Below are 19,603 nucleotides of genomic sequence, written 5' to 3'. Positions count from 1 at the left end.
GGGGCGGCAGACATGCCACACACACGCACACATGCACACACACCACATATGTGCACACCCACACACGCAGGCACACACGCATGCACACATCACGACAGCCATTGTGAAAGGGGACTTGGCTGAACAGCATGAACCCAGGTTGCTACAGACTACGTGTCTCCAGGCCAGCTCACCCTTCAGCGGGACCCCCCAGTCACAGGTCAGTTCAGTGTTCTGGGGGGTTATCTATAGATTGCCAACTCTACCCTCAGACCTTTACATAGCCGCATGGAGTCTGGGCATGACAGCCCCACCCAGCTAGGGACAGCCCTCTTCCCTTGCCACCCAGTCATAGTCCAAAGCCTTCTTAGGACCTTAGGGAACTCTGGGATCACCCCTCCCCGCCCCCACCATGAGAGGGAGCACAGTGGAGTGGGGCACTCCAGGCAGAGGTGATGAGACGCAGGGAACACCCAGGCCAGGGAGGCTGCCGGCTGCATTTGAGTCCTAGCTCTGACCTCACAAAGTGTCCAGCAATTCGGCTTTGGTTTTCCTGTCTCTACAACGGCAAAGGCAACCACGTGGGCATCATTAAGATCAAAGCATCTCATAGGGTAAGGCTTGATGACTCAGAGAGCCCTCGGGCTCTGCTGCCGTCAGGCGGGTGTCAGTAAATAAACACAGCACACATGGGAAACGTGTGACCATGGTGCAGAGAAACCACTGGGCAGGCACAGCGAGGAATTATTACCAGGGACTCAGCAGGCTCCGTACCTGGAAGGCAGTGAGTGAGCTTGGCGAACCTCGCATTCGTGTGCAAGCCTGGAACAGATCAAGTTGGTATCTGGGCATTATGTGAATCTGTTAAACCAGGCATTTTAACGGTATAGAATATGGTCCCTCATTCCCAAGTAGATTTGGAGGGAGGAAAGGGACTCCCACAAACCTTAGTGCAGGCCTCTCTTTTTACAAATTACATTTATTTGTTTGTTTGTTTAATGACTTACTGTACATAGGCATGTACCCTGGTTCACATGTGTGGAGGTCAGAGGACAACTTGTGGGAGTCTGTTCTGGCCTTTCATCAAGTGGATCCTGGGAATCAAACTCAGGTCCTTAGCCTTAATAGCGAGCACCTTTACCCACCGAGCCTTCACGGAACCTTCTGGTCAATCCAATTGGGTCTCTTATGGGCTGTGTGGCCTTGGGCAGCTGCTAGTCTCTCTTTGGGCACCAGTTCCTTCTATAAAGTTTAAAGTTCATACCTGAAGGCGTGGGGTGGGAGGATGAGGAGAAACAGTAGGGACAGGACTTAAAGACAAAAGCCCCAGGGAGGGGGCACCCCAACAGGGTGGGGCAGAGGCCAGCACAGGCCAGTGGGCCCTGAGCCAGCTGCTGCAGAGCAATGAAAATCTCTTAACCACACAGCATTGTTAACGGCTCCCAAATCCTGTTGTACCACAGGCTTAGAAAGGCTTAAACTGTTAAATGCATAAACTTCCTCAATAAACGGGGCCTCTCTCGCCAGATCCCGGGCCCGGCCAGATGAAAAGGCAGTGGGCCGGAGGGAAGGGAATGTCTCCAGCAGTTTATGAGCCTGTTCGAATGTGGTGGAGGCAGCCTGGCCCAAACCTGTTACCCCGGTGCTGTCTGGGTCAGCAGCAGTCGGCATTGGGTCAAAAGGATGACAGAACATGGCTCCAGGGACAGCCAACCTGAGCCAATGCCCAACCTCTTATAGCAATGTCATCTTGGACAGCTGCAAAAACTTCTCTGAACTTCGCATTCTTTTTCTTTAAAATGGATGCAACCCACGGGAGCGGGGAAGCTGTGAGAGACACACTGGAGAGCAAGAAATGAGACGTAGGAGGCCATGAGATCATAGCTCTGAGACTGCTGCCTATATGGGGTCCCATGGTGGCCTTGTCTCTGCTTCTGAATCTGATGGGAAGTTTAGAAAGGGGTCTGGACAGGAGAGAGACACTGGGTAAGTGTAGACATATGGGGGAAGGCATAAGTAGCTTCTCTGGCTAATGGGGGCCTGAGGGGGGCACCTTCTCTGGGGTTTCGTGACCACCTGGAGTGCTTCCCCCACCCCTGGGACCATTCCCACCTGCCACTCTCTGGATGGGAAGCAATGGTCCTGCATGGCTCACCATGGTCTACTTCACCTGAGGGTCCTTCTGATTGCCCCTCCGTTTCATAAGCCCCACATCCTAATCCTTCGCTCTTTAATGCCACCCTCATCACTCACTTTTCCAACTCTTCCTTTGCCCCAGACCAGGGGTTTCTCAGTAATGGGGGTAGGGTAGATTCAACACCCCTATTTCTCCGGTTCTTTCCATAGATTTCTTAAATGTGGAGGATCCAAAGCCAGGAAGACGGCATGGATCTCATGGCTGTGATACAGAAGGAGAGTCTGGGGGACAGGGACATGGCCCAAGCGTGAGGACCTAAGTCAGGACCCCCAGCACTCATGTAAAAAACCCGGCAAGGTGGCTTGTGCCTGTTCTGTAAGTACTGGGGAGGACTTGCTGCCCAGATAATCTTGCCAATCATAGAGAGACACTGGCTCAAAAACTAAGGTAGACAGCAGCTAATGACATCACTGATCTCTGGTCTTCACATGTTTGCACAAGTGTGCATGAGTATCAGGACAGGGACACACACATGCAAACACACATACACACACACACACACACACACACACACACACACACCATACACAAAGAAGTTGGTGTTCAGGGAATGTAGAATGGTGGATTAACTGGGGGACCAGAGGGTGGACAAAAAAGGGAAGTGGAGGAACCTGTGCCATCTCTAAGGCTGAGGGCCTTAATAGCTTTTGAGCAGGGGCCAGGATCACAACCTTGGCCAATCTGCCCAGCCCTCCCCGCTCCCTAAAGGCTGGGCTGTGTGGTCCTGGTTTGAGCTGAGTCTGGAGGTCTAGAGGGGTCACCCATGACCCTACCCTCCTTCCCCCTGCAGGGTGTCTCCTCTCCCACCAGCATTCCAGCCCCACCCCATTTCCCTAGCCAACTAGTGCTTGAGGCTACTGCCTCCCTCCTACGCACCCCCAGACTGACCAGGCCCCACCGCCAGACTCCCTCAGGACACATTTGGGCCACTGGTCACTCTAAGGGAAGGGCTGGGGTTGAGAGCAGATTTGGAAGGAAACCATCCCAAGGGCGCTGAGAGTGGACCCCTGCTCCTCGTCCCACCTCTTCCCTCCCTTTGCTAGAGAAGCATTGGATTCCAGGAGCAAAACAGAAAACAAAGCCACAGTCCTAATAGCCATGCTGGCGAGCATGCCCACAGGCAGGCAGAACAGCAACTGCCAGGAGGGAGCCAGAGCCAAATGCTCCACCAGGTTGCCTACAATGAGTGTCCAAAGCTCTAAGAAGAGTCCATGACCAGGGACTTCCTAGCTCCACGCTGGTGGTATCTCCTAAACAAATCCAGGCAATGGGGCTTGGGAAAGTTCACCCAGCTCAAGTACGAGGTATGCATGCAGTCAGCCACCTACAGGCCCCCTATGGGGTGCTAGCACACCGGTAACTGCTCATTTCTACCTCAGAACTCCACCTGCATGTAATGTGTCTGGGAGAGGGGCTGGAACGTGAAGTAAACAAACCCATGGGCTGGGATGTGGCCAGTGGTAGAGAAATCTTAGAGGCTGAAGGTCCTGGGTTCCATTCGAACCACTATGCAATACTCTGATTAGTTTGAGCAGGAGGTTTTTTTTTTTCCATATTTTTTCCTTTAAAAAGATCCGTGAGAGCTAGGTGTGGTGGCAAAAGTCTATGATCCCAGCTCCCAGCATTCTGGAAGAGGATCACGGGTTCAAAATCACCCTCAACTACCTAACCAATTAGAGGCCAACCTGAGACTTTGTCTCAGAACAAAACAAAAAACCAACTAGATAATTAAATTAAATATTAATGATATGAGTTTGATGGCATATACCTGTATTATTAACACTGGAGAGGCTGGAGCAGGATGATTAATTCTGAGTTCGAGGCTAGCCTGGGCTATGTGTTTTTACAATGTGTAAATACGTAAATACTTGCCCATGTATTTGGAAGGCTCTCCTCCAGTCTGTAAGCCCTCCTCCCTAGTGATAAATCCTGGGAAAATTTAATTTTCCCCTTTTTGTTTATCAGTGCTTTCTACAATCCTACAAATAACCTCGAGTGCTTCTGTGAGTAAGAAGAAAGTTATTGTTTCTTCAAAATCAAAAGCTCATCAGGAGAAAATATCAGCGCACACCCAAGACAATGTTTGTAAAAGTCCCTAGGTCTAGCTCCTCAAACTGCTGAGCGCTGGCTCAGCACCACAGTTGCCTTTCTGCGCCCAGCTTTGCAGGACAGAAAACAGAGCAGTGGCTTGCCCAAGGTCACAGGGTTAGCAGGAGGTTGGAAAGGAAGCCTCTGAAGCCAAAGTCAAGGAGAGGCTAGGGTCAAAGAGGAGCAGGGCTGGGCAGAGTGTGAGGCTGGGAGGCCATGGGCTAAGCCTCACTACTAAGCAGGCAGTTTGACTGGAACCAGCCAATCAGTATTGTCACAGGCTGGCAGCCATGGTGCTTACCCGGGGGTCTGCAAAACTACTGCAGAGGGCAGAGAGGAGGACAGGGCTCCCAAAGGCAGCTGGGCTAGAAATCCAACGGGGAAAGGAGCTGAGGTGGGGAAAGGGAGGCAAAGGGAAATAGGGAGATGGAGGGAGGCAATCCAGAGAAACCTAAGGCACGGCACTTTATAATCACAATGGTAATACACCAAGAGTTAAAGAAACCCATGGCGTTGGGTGGGAACTACAGAAAACACCTGCTGTCTCAGCAGATCTGCTAGGGACCCCCAGGGTGGAATCCTGGGGTAATGGCTTCTGTGCAGGGGTCCCCACCTGCTAGATGGATGCAACAGGGGGCCCATGTCCAGCACTCAACAAATTGGGGAGAGACAGCATCTGAGGTGTGTCTGACCTGGGATTCACAGTCACACTTGCCCTAGGATAGTTTGAATGTATTTGTATTTTGTCCAAATTCGTATCTGAACATAAAATAATGAACTTACTTAAAACAGCATATAATTTTTGGAGGTTTTTAAAATTAACTTAATTGTACAGTTTAACTTTGTAGATGGCAACATTATGTCATCGTGTTAAAAGGATGGACACACCAGCCCACCGGCCTGCAGTGGTATTAAGAGAACTAAACCATGCTTTGGTCCCGTCTAGAACAATTCAGCACCCTGTAATGCCACACTCTGGGGTCTTTATTTACATAGTCCCCTCCACTCTCTCCTCTCAACCACCCACTACTGCTTCCGGACCAATGCCAGCATCACTTCCTCCTGGAAATCCTCTGAGATCCTGGGCAGAAAGGATGCTTTCCTCTCAGTGGCTCAAGGTACCTCCCTGGGAGAGCTCATCTCAGGCAGGACTACACTCTCCATGCTACTCCTCTGTGGAACTCACTCTGGAGGCCACGCTGGCCTCGAACACACAGGGATACTCTTGCCTCCTTCTCCTGAGTGCTGGAATCTGAGGTGTGCCCCTCCCCCCATGATCAGTGCTGAAATCTGAGGTGTGCCCCCCATGATCAGTGCTGGAATCTGAAGTGTGCCTCCCAGGATCACTGCTGGAATTCCAGGTGTGCCCCCCATGATCACTGCTGGAATTTCAGGTGTGCCCCACCAAGATCAGTGCTGGGAACCCAAGCCAGGACTTAGTATATACACTAGGCAAGCACCCTACCAACTGAGTCACATCCACAGTCCTCAACTGCCAGTATTGGAATTCCTCTGGTACCCTTAGTTTGGGATGGTCTTCCTGAGTCATCTTGGGAAGACCCCTAGCAGCTCAAATGACATCTTGGGGGCAGGGCTTTGTGGATCTCTGCCATCATCTGGGATCTCCTCTGGACTCATTCCAGCCTGTGACTGCTTTATCTGATCATTAACCTTTTCCCTTCTCTCTTGCCCCATCTGCCTATACAGGCTAAGTTCTGGAAAGAGGTGGCAGGGGTCTGAACGCTGCTGGGGGCTATGTGGCTCACTTCTGCACGGCCCAGGGGATGAGTATGCATGTGACCCACAGTGGTACTCCACCCACCTTTGTTCATTGTAGGGCTGCACGGTACACAGAGCGCGTGCAATACCTGCTGGGAGAATGGCTGGTTTCCCCACTAAGCTCTGCATACAACTGGCTCCAGAGAAAGTGGATCAGACTGAACCCAGTTAGCCCTTAGTTTTAAAAGTCATTCTCTACATAGAGCATTAGAGTCCCTTTGTTAGGTATTGTATACACCGTGGAGCAGAGACCATGCATCATGAGAACCCACTACTGCTCACCTGCCAGGAAGACAGCATTCATCCAACCTTATCTTCTCAAATCAAGAGACCAGGAGAGAGTTTTTCTCCCATCAGATCATGCTCAGCTGATAGGAGAATCCCTCTGGTCTTCTCCCACCCTTAGACTGAGGCTCTTGGGGTAAGGCTAGGGCTAGGTTTGTGCTCATCTAAGCCTTCAGCAGTCCCAGGATGCTCTAGTCAAGCTATGCAATGCCCCTCCCTGCCTGCCTGAGCTAGCAGTCTTAGGACAGAATCATCAAGGCTGCTCGCCTCAGAGACACGTGACCAGGCCTGAGGAGAGAGGGGAGCCATATCTAGACACCCGTGTTTTCAACTATTTGCCAGCTGTTTCTGGTCCACAGGAAAAGCCAACAACCCTTAAAAAGAATGAGGGAACACTGGCTCATCACGCCATTGTGAACCATGGCGCCCATCCTACCGTGCCAACGCATTTGGGTGCCTTTTCCAGGCTACACAGCAGTTAGGTTCCCGTGATTGTTAGCTATGCCCCAGTTGGTCCGTGTGTGTGTGTGCAGTGGCCAGGGTAGGCTGTGCCAGGCCAGGGTTGGGCATGCCCGCCCTCATCTGCAATTTCACTGCCTGAAAAGAAAGCTATGACCCTGACCTTGATCCCAGGAACCTGCCACATGAGACTGTTCCAGGCTTTCAAAACTTGGGTCTCTGGGAACCACCCTCTAAACCATAGGCCGATTCCAAGGACTCACGTTGAATGAATGTGCCAGAGATAATAGGATGCTACTTCTAAGGCTGAGTAATAAAGATGCTGGCCTTGGGCGGGGGCGGGTGCATGGCTCATTTGGTAAAGTGTTTGCCTTGCAAGCATGAAGATCAGAACCTATGTAAAAATTCTGGGCTTGGTGGTGCAAGCTTGTCATTCTAGTGCAGGGAGGTGGAGACGGGAGAATCTCTTGGGCTCATTGGCTGGCCAGTCTAACCCAATTGGCCAGCGGGAGGTCCTGTCTTAAAGGAAGTAGATGTTTCTGAGGATAATACCTGAAGTTGTCCTCTGACCTGAGCACACATGCACACACATCTGAATCAGTGTATACACACACACACACACACACACACACACACACACACACACACACACACGGCATTAGCTTTGTCTTGGGTCCTCTCTCTGGGTAATCCCATTTGCATGTTGAGAGGCCAGGTGACAGTCTCAGGAGGGATCAAGGAAGAAGACCCCTCCCTAGGCAGTACAGGACGACACTGAAGCCCTAGCTGGCGGCAGCCAGAGGCAAGCTGGACCGCTTCTGTGCCTCCGAAACCACTTGGTGATCACCACTGGTTGCAACCTGCTAAGTCCTGGGAGGCTCTGCTAAGCATCAGTAGATAAATGAAGGTATCTCCTCGGCTGAGCGCTCTCAGATATCAGTTCCTACCATATCCCCTGGACCCCTCAGTCCCAGCTAGGCCAGTCAGTCCTGCAATGGGTCCAGCTGACTCAAGTCCTTAGACCTTTTAATCCATGCAGATTCATCCTTTGGAAGTTCTGGGTCCTCAAACCAACGCATCCCTCTTCCCAGATACCCAGAGAGATACCCAGAGGCTTAGGTATCACTGCCTCTGAGATATCCCCTGCTATTTCCAGCACCCTCCTGTACCCAGCTGTGCTGCAGTATACCCAGCTCAGAGGAAGCTAAGTACCAGGCCTCTGCCTCCTGCCTTTGTTCACAACAGAGCTGTTCTCTCCGAGAGCTGTGAGACCCAGAGGGTGGGACTGAAGCCGCATTCCCTTTGGTATCACCTGAGGCTCAGCACAAGGTCTGATAAAACACAGGCTCTGGGAGAGATTGATGAAGGAATAAACAACCATTGCGTGCAACTGGTCCTTGCCCCATCTCTGCTGTCCTCTTCCAACGCTGTGCTGCGTTCTTCCCAAGGATGTAAAAACTGAACCTGTGGGCTAGCGATGCAGCTCAGTGGTGGCACATACCTTTAACTCCAACACTCAGGAGGCAGAGGCAGGTGGATCTCTGAGTTTGAGGCCGGCCTAGTCTACACAGTGAGTTCCAAGAGGACAACCAGGGCTACACAGATAAACCCTGTCTCGAAAAAAATCAAGGTGGGGGCACTGCCTACTGGTGTCAAGAGGCTGGAGGGAGATGCTTAGGAAGGGTGGATTTTATCCGAGGATTCTATTTCCATTCCCAGGGAAACATTCTCCAGCTTTACACAGCCTCTCTCAGCCTGGCATTTGGGACATCCCAGCACCCCCACCCAACCCCATATTTGATGGGAAATATAAAAGGAAATGATACAGTAGGCTCCAGTCCCTTGTGTAACAACCACTGAGTGCAGCCCAGCCAACTTTTTGTCACTGTCGCATTAGTGGACTGCGATGCACTACCCGTGTCAGCATCAATGACAAGCATTTTACAGGCTTAGTTCTTGACTCTCCACACCCAATGGAAGATGTCTTTGCACTTGGCCAAGGTCACCGGGTTAATGGGGGGCGGGGTTGCAACTGGAAGCAGGTTTAATAGCCTTCTTGCCAACCTGAGATCCCTCCTGCAAATTTCTTATGCTTGAAAACCATCCTTCATGATTCTTTGTCCTATGCACACATCGCCTGTACTGTTGTTCAAGACGATGCCTCCATAGGTGAAATAGCCACTCCCAGGTTCCAAGGATGGGCTCTGGAGCCACATCCCCTGAGTGAGACTCTCCTGTCTCCCGATAACTGTGCGACCTTCCTGAGCCTCAGTTTCCTTCCCAGAAAACAGTACTTTGTCCCTTGACTATTTCACGTGAGTTGTGTGTCCTATGCATGTCTGACACATACTAAAAACAGTCCACAGTGAGGCCTGGTTAGCCAGCACTTGCCCTATCTCTCAACTGCAAGTGACCATGGGTGCATTTTGGCCACTGGAATGAGCAGAGCTGTAAAGTGTGAACTGTTCCAGATAGCCACACTGTGACCTGTTTTCAGCCCACCACAATCTCCCTTTCTATCTGCTCTGATGACATCAATATTCCAAACAGTGGCTCCTCTATGGCTCAGTTCCCAGGGGAAGGAATCTCAAACTGGCCCATCATGGTCACGTAGCACGGAGGAGAAATAAGCATTATTGTCTTGTCTGGCCTATAGAGACCCAGAACAAGCTCTGTGGATGCTAAGATCTAACAGTCATTTATCATGTCTTACTCCTTTTTTTAAACATAAAAACCCATCACTTCCACAAATGAACAAGGAAAAAGCACCATCCACCATCCTAAGTAATCACGCTATAATTAAAACAAGGCCCCTGCATTCTCTTACTCCCTAGGGCATCTGTATTTGTATAACTGCTCGATGAACACAACCCATTGCCCAGGAAGTGCTAGCTAAGGGAGCTTGGAAAGCCAGCCACGGAAAGCCTTGGGGTTACCCCAGACCTCCGCCCTGGCCAGCCAGAGCCAAGTCTATCACCACATCTCTGCAGAGCTCTGCCCCATTGCCCCTTACCTCTGCAGACGGTGCCGTTCTCCACAGCTTCGAAGCCTGCCTTGCACATGCAGCGACCGATGGGCACCAGCCATTCGCCGTCCCCGTTACAGTAGAGTTTGATCGGCACGTCCACTTCCTCCGCATTGGGGATGCAGCTGCCCCTAGCCGCCACCAGGGAAGTGCTCTCAGCGCCCGACAATGTCTCCTGGAAGATTGCACCATTCTGGATGACTCTGGGACACTTTCGGTAGAATACACGCACAGCAATGAGGGACATACAGCCCCCGTAGTCCTGGAAGGCCAGGTAGAAACCGTTGCGGGAAACGGGACCAAAGCTTCGCACCTCAGTGTTGATTTTCATGACGCGGCCACCCAGATCCACCTGGGAGAAACTTTCGTCGGCCGCAATGGTGTCGACCTTCACCCATGGGTTCTCCATCCAGTTGGGGAAGGTCTTGGTGGCTAAGTCAAAGTCAGCCTCATAGTAGTAGAGGTTAAAAGTCTCCTTGCAGGAGCCGGGCACGCTGGGAATGCTGCTGCAGTCACGTACTGAGAACTTCATCTCCACGTGGATGCGGTGGGCGCCACGGCGCCGGATGAATTTGGTCCGCAGCCAGTTGTTCTGGCTTGTCTCAAAGACATTGCACACCTGGTATGTGCGGATAGTGTTCATGTTCTCATCGTAGCCACTGACCTCTTCCCACTGCGGGCGAAACACCAGTCAGATGGGGACAGTGGCACTCGGCCACAGCAAAGACACCATCTGAAGTGGGGGGGGGGCAAATATGGACTCTGCTTTGGGGAGCCCTCCAGTCTGATGATGGAGAGATGTTTCCATCTGATGGGGGGGGGGGGAGACACGGCCTCAACTTTAGAGAATTCCCCAGCCTAAGAGTGCCACACCAATCTGATGGTGAGAGGAGCCCTCTCTTGGTATTTATCCCCTAGTCGTCATGGGATATGTGACTCTGATCGTCAGGGGTTTGATAGTTGGCAGGGACTTGGAAGGGGCCCACAAGGAAGGAGCGCTTTCTGATACAAAGAGACATGCATGGGGGTGGAGGATGGGGACACAGGGACGGGGCACTGGGAAGGTGGGGGATGGGCACACATGACTACTACTTACTTGGTGAAGGAGGCAGAGCCTCTGCCACCCTCAAGAGTTCCCTGTCAGTGAGGGAGATACTATCTTTGCTCTCTGGAGACTCCCAATCTATGGAGGAAGATGGCCTATACCCTTACTGGTCGAGGGTGACGGGGAAGCCAACAGTAGCTTCCCTCAGAGGCTTGCACCGCCTGAGATCTCCTCTGGGAGTTGATGTCTGCCGGTACCTGGAAGGAGCTAACCGCCCTCCCTGTCTGGAGAAGGCTCAGAAACCTCCCTGAGTCCCTTCCTGAGCCATGACTAACTAAAGAGACCCTCTAAGTCTCCATGCTGGGTGGGCCGGATTGCCTGTGAGCAGAGGGAAAGAGTGTGGGACCCAGTCATTTAAGCAGACTCAGGCTAAGATCATCTTCATGGCTGGGCCTCTCCGTGTCCAATTCTGTGACTCTCTCAAACGCCCTTGGTTCATTCCCCGCCCCTGTGGTGCTGAGGATAGAACGCGGGACTGGCACACGCCCCACAAGTGCTCTGCCACTGTAGAGTCCCGGCTCTCGCACACCCGCAAACATCCGGGCCTGTTCCAGCACCTGTCCACAGCCTAGCACCTGTCTCAGCCTCCGGTGTTTGCATTTACTGACACGCCCTGGGGACAAGGCACACTCAGCCTTCTGGGTCTGGTCTCCCCGTGGACTGGAAAGCTGACTAAGGGCACTTCCTTCTCTTCCTCTGTGCTCCCTGGGGTAGGGCTGGTCCTCCCACCTGGGCCAGGCCCGAGGCTAATTCCGGCACAGTGTCTTCATTCTTTGGCATGATTCTTACGCTTAGCATGTGAGCTCCATTATGCAGAAGGGGGAGATGAGACCAAACAGGTGAGGCCACCTGACTCCAGTCACAGAGTCTTGGTCCTGTTCCCAGGCTTGCCCATGTTGCCTCAGACTAAGCACTGTTAACATACTGCATGAACCTGGGCAATCCCTCTCCCCTCTCTGGGCCTTGATTTTCCCATTTGTCAAATGGGACCATAGGGATGGCAGATGACCATGGAGATGTCAGTGATCCTTGAACCATCCTGGGCAGGACTTGGAGGGAACAAGATGCTGTGTAAGCTACATTACAGGGGAAGCCAGAACCAGAGCTTACTGGCCCAGCCTCTACCTCAATGGCGACTCTGAATCTCCCTACGTCGCATTTAATTTTTTTTTCCTTTTGGTGGCACCATGTGACAAAGTCAGCCCCTTGTTACAACCGCTGCTCTTCCTCAGAACTTAATTAGAGCACTTAATTAGAGCACTCTGCCTTTCTCCCCTCTCTCTAATTAACATGCGGAGGCCCTGCAGCCCAAACACCCCAAATAATTGCGTCCGGGGGCCCTGCAGCCCAGCCTGGCCTCATTATTGGCAGGGTGGGGCCATGGGCCCAGCAGTCTTCGCAGATGGAAAATTGGTGACAAGAAAGAGCCACAGAAAGAAGCCTGACCCTGGGGCCCTGCCTATTGAGAGCGAGGCCTGAGGGGGGCGGGTATGGATCCCTAGGGCTGCAGCTGAGTCCCCTTGGAAGACTAGAGTGGGAAGGGGGGATGGGCTGTAGAGTCCAGGGCCTCCCCAGAGACCATGGGAGGGTGAACAGTAAAACTGATGGTGATGATGATGATGATAATGATAGCAGCTCTCTATCAGGGGCCAGCCCGGGCCAGCCTCTGTGTTATGCTCTGGGGGAAGCCTTTGGTAACGGTGGTGAAGGCCTCTGTTTCACAGGTAAAGAAAGCAGAGTTAGACAGGCAAAGGGCTACCCACGGACTCAGCTGACAGGTGGAACTGGGACAGTGTAGGGAGAGAAGCCTATCTAGCCTCATCTTCCTCTCAGGGTACTCGGGGCAGACATGGGCTCGGACCCTACCCGAGGGATGCGATAAGAGAACTCAGGGAAGGGCTGGGGATGTAGATCAGCTGGGAGGGTGCTTGCCCAGCAGGCACAGGACCCTGGGTTCCACTTCTAGCATGGAACAGAACCGACCATGGTGGTGTACACCTGTTTTCACAACATCCAGGAGGTGGAGGCAGGAGGAGCAGAAGTTCAATGTCACCCCTCGTTACACAGCTAAGTTTGCAGCTAGCCTGTGCTACAGGAGACCCTTTCTCAAAACAAACATAAAAGAACCCAGGGATGTTCACTCGGGGGATCCTTGTGTTATGGAGATCCAGAGTAGGGGTGGCTAAGGGTGGGTCCCTGATACAAACCTGAGCCCAGTTGAAGTACAGCTCAGTAGTAGAATATAATCATGAGGCCCTGGGTCTGATTCCTAAGCACCAGAAACCAAACCACAATCAAACCACCCTGAACCCTTCATGTGAAGGTGTCAGGCCCTGGCAGGTGGCTACATCTCCGAGCTTCTGTATTGGAGAAGACACGTACAAGGTGTGGTCTCTAACCCAGAACAAAATCTCAAGCGGTATACTTCCCTCCTCTGAAATGGGCGCCATGTAAGGATCTACTTCTCAGCCTCCCCTGGGGAATTCTACAGGATAATGGCCAAAGTGTCCACATGTTGTCATGGGAACGGGTACTCGACCAAGGGTGGGTGGGATGGGGTGGGTGAGATATGAGAGGAGAGGGGCTGGGATATGAGGGATGTGCGAGGCATCGGTAGACTCTGGGGCATGCTGGGAGCCAGCCAAGCAGGGTTTGAGGGATCAGAACTCACCCCTGATGGGGGATGCACCATCCAGCCCAGCTCAGCCGTTGCCGTGGTAGAATCCATCAGTGTTTCTGTAGGAAGAGCAAAGAGTCACCACCCGCCCCACCTCCCGGTGCTGTCAGTTCCTCTGCAGACCCTGGGACCCCACCCTTTAAGGTTCTTCCTTACAGCCACTTGTCCTGTAAATCTAGCCTCCCTGCTCCACATTCCCCCTTACTCCCAACGCCAGGCAATTGTTAGAGTTCATTTTTCTGCTGTACACCTCTCTCTGCGGTCAACCCCATCCCCAGCTAATCACATCTCACCAACCCAGGAACTAACTATCTTACTCTGTCTTTCCTGGTAGAGGGCTTTTTTCTTTCTTTCCTTTCTTTTTTCTTTCTTTTATTTTCCTCCCTCCCTCCCTCCCTCCCTCTCTCCCTTCCTCACTTGGGATTCTAGTTAGGTTTTTTTTCTGTGTAGCCTTGGCTTTCCTGGAACTTGCCTTGTAGACCAGGCTGGCCTCGAATTCAGAGATCTGCCTGTCTCCGCTTCCCAAGTTCTGGGATTAAAAGTATGAGCCACCACCACGTGGCCTGGTGGAGGATCTTAATCTAGGGTTCTCTCTTCAATGTTCCAGAGGTAACCACCAATCCCTCAAATTTTTACATCAAAATTCAACTATCTATTTGCTTTCCAGTTTATCTCAACGGCTTAGACACTGGAATGACAGTCTTGGAGGGGGTCTCTCTTCAACCTCTGGAGAGCCATCATTTGTCTGACTGGCCTCGGGACATATGCCATGCTGGCACCCTCTGTCACATCCCTCCTCCAGTGTTCAGCCAGATCCACCCCAGGAGAGTTAAGGACAGACCTCAGAGTGTGCTTGTCACTTGCTCTATGGGGTTCCAGAGATTCAAACCAGTAGCTGGTGGGGAAAAAAACACCCAGCTTAAAGTGAAGGAGATCTATGGGCCCCGGAGATCCCGTTAATCCCAGGTCGGAGTCAGTATCCTTCCCTTCTAGTCCTTTCCTACCAAGGGCTGTCAAAACTTAGCTGAATTATAACACATGGAATGGATTTACACAGATGCTTTCAAACACTCATTCAGCAAATCTATCTTAATGTCCGTTATATAACAGGCACTGGTCTATGCTGTGAGACCATGGTCTTGTAACCTGTAAAGATTTATCACTTGTACTGGTTTAATAAACTGCAGTAGCCCGGCAGGAAGTATAGGTAGGGCGACCAGAATAGGAGAATTCTGGGAAAGAGGAAAGGCTCCGTCTTCAGTCATCACCCAGATGCAGAGAAAGCAAGCTGGGAATGCCTCACTGATAAAATGTACCAAGCCACGTGGCTGATACAGACAAGAATTATGGGCTAATACAAGTGATAAGAATTAATAAGAAGCCTGAGCTAAGAGGCTAACCAGTTTATAATTCATGGAGGCCTCTGTGCGTTTCTTTGGGACTGAATGGCCACAGGACCAGGTGGGGCAGAAACCTTTGTCAACAGGCCTAGGTACCACAAGAGAGAAAAAAATGACTCAACCGCAGGGAGGCCAGTGAGAAGGCTCAGCAGATAAAGGTGCTTGTTGAACAACCTGAGCTCAAGCCCTAGAACCCACATGAAGGTGGAAGTAGAGAGCCAACTTCACAAAATTGTCCTCCAACATGTACATGCATGTAAAGGCATGGGTTAGCCCCATCATGCACATATGTGTGCACAAACATACTAATAATAAATAATTACTTATTTAAAGAACCCTATTACAGAGCAGTTTATAGACTAGAGATAGAGAGGAGGATGAGTATAAATGATTATGAGGGAATAGGCATAGAGCCCTAACTCCAGCTCCACACCACCCAGGTCAGGAGACATACTACTACATACCACCTGTGATAGGAGACATGCTACTACATACCACCTGTGATAGGAGACATACTACTACATACCACCTGTGATAGGAGACATACTACTACATACCACCTGTGATAGGAGACATACTACTACATACCACCCAGGACAGGAGGCATATTACTACATACCATCCAGGACAGGAGACATACTACTACATACTATCCAGGACAGGAGACATATTACTACATACTACCCAGGACAGGAGGCATATTACTACATACCACCTACGACAGGAGACATACTACTACATACCACTTACAAAAGGGCACATACTACTACATACCACCTACAACAGGGGACATACTACTACATACCACCCAGGACAGGAGACACACTACGATATAACGCCTAGGGTAGGAGACATACTACCACATACCACCTGTGACAGGAGACATACTACCAAACTCCAATTCTGTGCCCAGTACATGCATCATTATTCAGTACCCACATTATGTGGCCATCTCTGAATCCAGAGCAGGCATCACTAATCAATCTCTATATACTCTGTGGCCACTCATCACTTTCTCCGTAGAGTTCCAGTAAAGGAAAAACAGACCATCTGAGGTGCTTGCCTGGTCTTGCCTAGTAGCCCCACTACTGTAGTAGAGAGAGGCATCTGGACCAGTGGGAGAGGACTGTACAAGAGTTGGTGAAGGACTGGGACACACAGTCGTCCTGCCTCTTACTGTTGACATTTTAGGCACTTGGAACAACTAGTCACTTGGTCTATGCGAGATGCGCCAGGCCGGGGAGGGTCCAAATGGGAGGGGATGAGGGTGTGAACTATGGCAGGGCGGGGACTATGGAGGGTGGGAAAGGGAGGAGTGTCTGGGCGGAGGTGACCCCAGCCAGACCTCTGAGCTGACAAGAGAGGCTGCAGAAGAGAGCCTCATGACCGCCCGGGGCTCGAGTTTGTGGTCACTGTGTCCTTTTGCGCTTGAGAGGGGGTATTTGGGGGGAGGGTGCCAGGGACAGTGGGAGCCAGTGCCAAGGGCATCCTTTTGATGGCAAATTGGGGGGAAGTTCCATTGTGCAGCTCTGGAGCTGAAAGAAGGTTCCTTTTCACACTCGAATGCTACAGATTCTTCTTCCTGGAGAGAACAAGGGCTGAACTTTTAACCTGTTTTCTCTCATCGGACTCAGCCAGAGACGCGCCAAGCTGGGCTCTCAGCCTGGGCCCTGTAAGCAGCTGCTGGGGGCAGGGAGAAGGGAGCCTCTCCTGGGACAGAGTGGGGTCGAATGGGAGGCCAGCCCGCCAAGCAGGTGGCCCCACCCCTTGGCTAGATTCCTGGGCTGACCCCAAGGAAAAGCACTAGAAGATTCTATGGCTTAGAGGAGGAAGAGCTGGGAAGTGACGAGAATGACCCTCCACGAAGCACACTGTAAAAGTTGGGGCTTAAATATGACTCCCCAGAAGTCCTGGACACTGTTCTTCTTCCACCACTGGCCAAGTAGGGTGGGAATCTGCTAGAAGAACAAAGAGGAGGGTGGCCACGTCCCAGGAAAGAACCAGAAGTAAAAGGTGCAGGTAGGGTCCAAGTGGAGCACTGACCCTGTTCTTTCTTCACCTGGCTTTGTCTTAAACCAGCTTTCTGGAAACTGTGGCCCCTTGGGCTTTGGCGTGAGGGGGCACATGGCTGTTCTCCCCCAAACCCATCTTGGTTTTTTAATTCTAGTATCTCCTTCTACCCTTTGCCTGTGCAAAGGGAAGTGAGTAGGGCAGGGACTGGGACTGTGTGTGTGTGTGTGTGTGTGTGTGTGTGTGTGTGTGTGTGGGCGGGGGGGGATCTCACTCCAACTGAATTAAAACTCAGTACAAGACCAGTAAGAAGATTCCATTGAGAAAAGTACTTGCCACCAAGCCTGATGATGTGAGTTTGAGCCCCAGGGCTCACACAATAGAAAGAGAAAACTGACTCCTGCAAGTTGCCCTCTGACTCCCATATATATATATATATATATACACATATATATATATATATATACACACTATAGCATGTGTTTATGTATATCACATGCACACTGAATAAAAAAGTTTAAATGTAATATCTAAAAAAAAAAAAGAAGAAGAAGAACTCACTATATTATCCAGGTTGGCCTAGAATTTGCAATCCTCCTGCCTCTGACTCTGCCTCCTGCCTCTGACAAGTGTATGCCACCAAGGCTTCGCACGTGCTAGGCAAGCACTCTACCATCAAGTTATATTCTCAGCCTTTTTTGTATTTTCAAAGGTTTTGTGATAGTTTCCCAGGCTGGCCTTGAACTTGAAATCCTCTTGCCTTGGGTTCCCGAGGAGCTGGGATTATTGGCATGTGGAACCAAACCTTGCTAAACTTGACTCCATTTTCCTCACCTGAATTTCTTCTGGGTATGGACAGGGGGTGACCACGAGGGGAACAAATCAACCATGGCCCTTACACTGTAGGTCCTCGAGGCGTAAGTGCTGACCATTGCCTCAGGGGCAGCACGGGCTCCTGGGCCCATCCAGTGCCATACACATTCACCACTCATGAGCTGACCTCTTAGACAAAACATGGCGGGGTGGGTCCAAAGCCTCCAGAGCAGTCTGCCCAGCTCTCTGGCTCAGAGAGACGACAAGAGACAACAAACATCTCATGAGCATCAGACCTCACTGGACAGCCACAGCCTCCAAAGACCCCTTCCTGTTCCATCTGAGGCTGCTTTCCTGGAGCATCCCAGCTTCTTTGTTCTACTCAAACCTGTCAGAGAAGCCAGGCTCCATGCCCTGAAAATCTGGAAATCATAGTTCTTGCCTCAGGCAACCGGGTGGGCTCAGGAAAACAACTCTAAATTCTTTCGCCAGCACTTCCTCTCATGGTACCCTACACAGCTCTCTAATCCCCAAGTCTGCCAAGGGAGAGCAAACTAAAGTTCACTGAGACCCCATTAAGACCCAGAAGCCAGGCAGGCTCACGGGCAGGCCTTAATCTCGGCATTTGGGAGGAAGAATGGGAGTTCAAGGCCACCCTCACCTATATAACGAGTTCCAGGCTAGCCGGAGATACTGGAGACCCAGTTTCATTCAAAACAACAACAGGCCTGGGAGATGATGCAGTGGTAAGGGTTTTTGCTACCAAACCTGACACCCTGAATTCAATCCCAGGGACACACATGGTAGAAGGAGATAACCAGCTCCCAGTTGTCCCGTGACCTCCACATGTGGGTCACAGCACACTCTCCCTCACAAAACAAATATGAGAAAAACACTGAAAACAAAATAGCCAAAAACTCGCTCACATCTGCACAATGCCAAGAGAGACTCGGCACATTACCATTTCACAAACAGGAAAACCGAGGCCAGCAAAGACTTAGGAAGCCACCAGGCTGCCCGTCTGTCCTGCTGCCCTGGAGGAGCACAGGCTATGCGGCACAGTCTGACCCACAACTCCTCACATGCACAGCCCTTCTGAGCCTCTCCCCTCTACATGGCCTTCACCTGCCCCGCCACCTGCCCCGGCGATATTCCTGAGTCAGGTCACCTCCAAGGAAAGCCCTAATGAACCGTCACCCCACAGTGCTACAGCTCAATGTGCTGTGAGGACCTAGGGCTCACCGGAGTCCTTGTCTTGTTTGCCACCCCTCTCATTAGCCTGTCCATCCCTGAAGGGTGGGTGCCACGTCCCCAGGACCCAGGATGGATTTGGCACATGGGACATCCCCTCATTCCACTTGCTGGAGTCTGCACCACCAGTCTTGCAAGTTGGAACCTGTCATGTAGACAGGACTTTGGCCTTCCTACCTCCAACCTGAGCGCGGACTGCGATGATTCATGTACTTTTTTCTTTCCAATTGACTTTTTTTTTCTTAAGTGCATTTTAAAGAGAAAAAAATACCTCATTATAAATGGAAAAATCAGTATCACTGACGTTAGGAGGAGGAAACTAAATATGAGAACTACAATTGCCAATGTCCGCCTGTGGGCCACTTAACACTACCTCACTACACACACTCCGGGGGTCACTGGGTTCCCTCAGTCTCCCTCACCCTCATGCGCACGGTGACAATGGCAATCACTCACCCAGGGAGACGGCTGCCTCTGCACACGGATAATTAATTACCACGTGGATGTGGCAAGGACCACAGCTCAGAATGTGTGA

The 19,603-nt window shown here is 51.3% G+C and overlaps 1 protein-coding gene across 4 annotated transcripts in view; it reads right to left on the bottom strand.

Annotated features, from left to right (window-relative positions):
* Positions 1-19,603, bottom strand: part of Ephb2 (EPH receptor B2) — a 181,561-nt gene that overhangs the window by 104,053 nt on the left and 57,905 nt on the right. For all 4 annotated transcript variants that reach the window (XM_087907009.1, XM_087907010.1, XM_087907011.1 and 1 more), the window contains exons 2-3: positions 13,589-13,653; positions 9,801-10,485 (exon numbers count right to left, since the gene is read on the bottom strand). In XM_087907009.1, the coding sequence (XP_087763135.1) occupies positions 9,801-10,485; positions 13,589-13,653 (750 nt within the window). The remainder of the gene's footprint in view (positions 1-9,800; positions 10,486-13,588; positions 13,654-19,603) is intronic.

Source organism: Myodes glareolus, chromosome 6, assembly GCF_982192425.1.
Source record: "Myodes glareolus chromosome 6, mMyoGla1.1, whole genome shotgun sequence".
In the NCBI taxonomy this organism is placed as follows: Eukaryota; Metazoa; Chordata; class Mammalia; order Rodentia; family Cricetidae; genus Myodes; species Myodes glareolus.
This window is presented reverse-complemented; position numbering and strand designations above follow the sequence as displayed.